Source organism: Phaethon lepturus, unplaced genomic scaffold, assembly GCF_000687285.1.
Source record: "Phaethon lepturus isolate BGI_N335 unplaced genomic scaffold, ASM68728v1 scaffold51949, whole genome shotgun sequence".
NCBI classification, from domain to species: Eukaryota; Metazoa; Chordata; class Aves; order Phaethontiformes; family Phaethontidae; genus Phaethon; species Phaethon lepturus.
This window is the reverse complement of record NW_010566545.1, coordinates 33970-34322: the sequence shown is the minus strand read 5'-3', so window position 1 is coordinate 34322 and position 353 is coordinate 33970. Positions and strand designations below refer to the sequence as shown.

The 353-nt window shown below is 39.4% G+C and overlaps 1 protein-coding gene across 1 annotated transcript in view; it reads right to left on the bottom strand.

The window, feature by feature from the left end:
- Nucleotides 1-274: 274 nt before the first annotated feature.
- Nucleotides 275-353, bottom strand: part of LOC104627346 (chondroitin sulfate N-acetylgalactosaminyltransferase 1-like) — a 9693-nt gene continuing 9614 nt past the window's right edge. The window contains exon 3 of the mRNA XM_010295531.1: nucleotides 275-353. This exon is cut by the window's right edge and continues 14 nt beyond it. Coding sequence (XP_010293833.1) covers nucleotides 275-353 — 79 coding nt within the window.

Genomic DNA, 353 nt, shown 5'->3' with positions numbered 1-353 from the left:
AGAAGTGTCAAGGGGGGGGGGGGGGAGGGAAAAAGCTACACTGAGGTAAATTCAGTGAAATCTGCTTTGTGGTTCTAAAAACCAACATCACAAAACCACAGATACAGGACTGTCAGGGTAACACCATTTTTATCTGATACAGAGGAAAGAAGGCCATTTTCTACAATGCAATTTAGAACTTTTTGGCACAACTACGGGTTTGGACAGCTATCTAGTCTCTAATTCATGTTATGATCGCTGTGTATGAACAGCACACATCAAATATTTCAGGTACTTACTTGGAGGTATTTTCAAGTATCGATTTGACTTCATCCATTTGTTCTTTTCCAAAGTAAACTACAGTGAGGTGAATT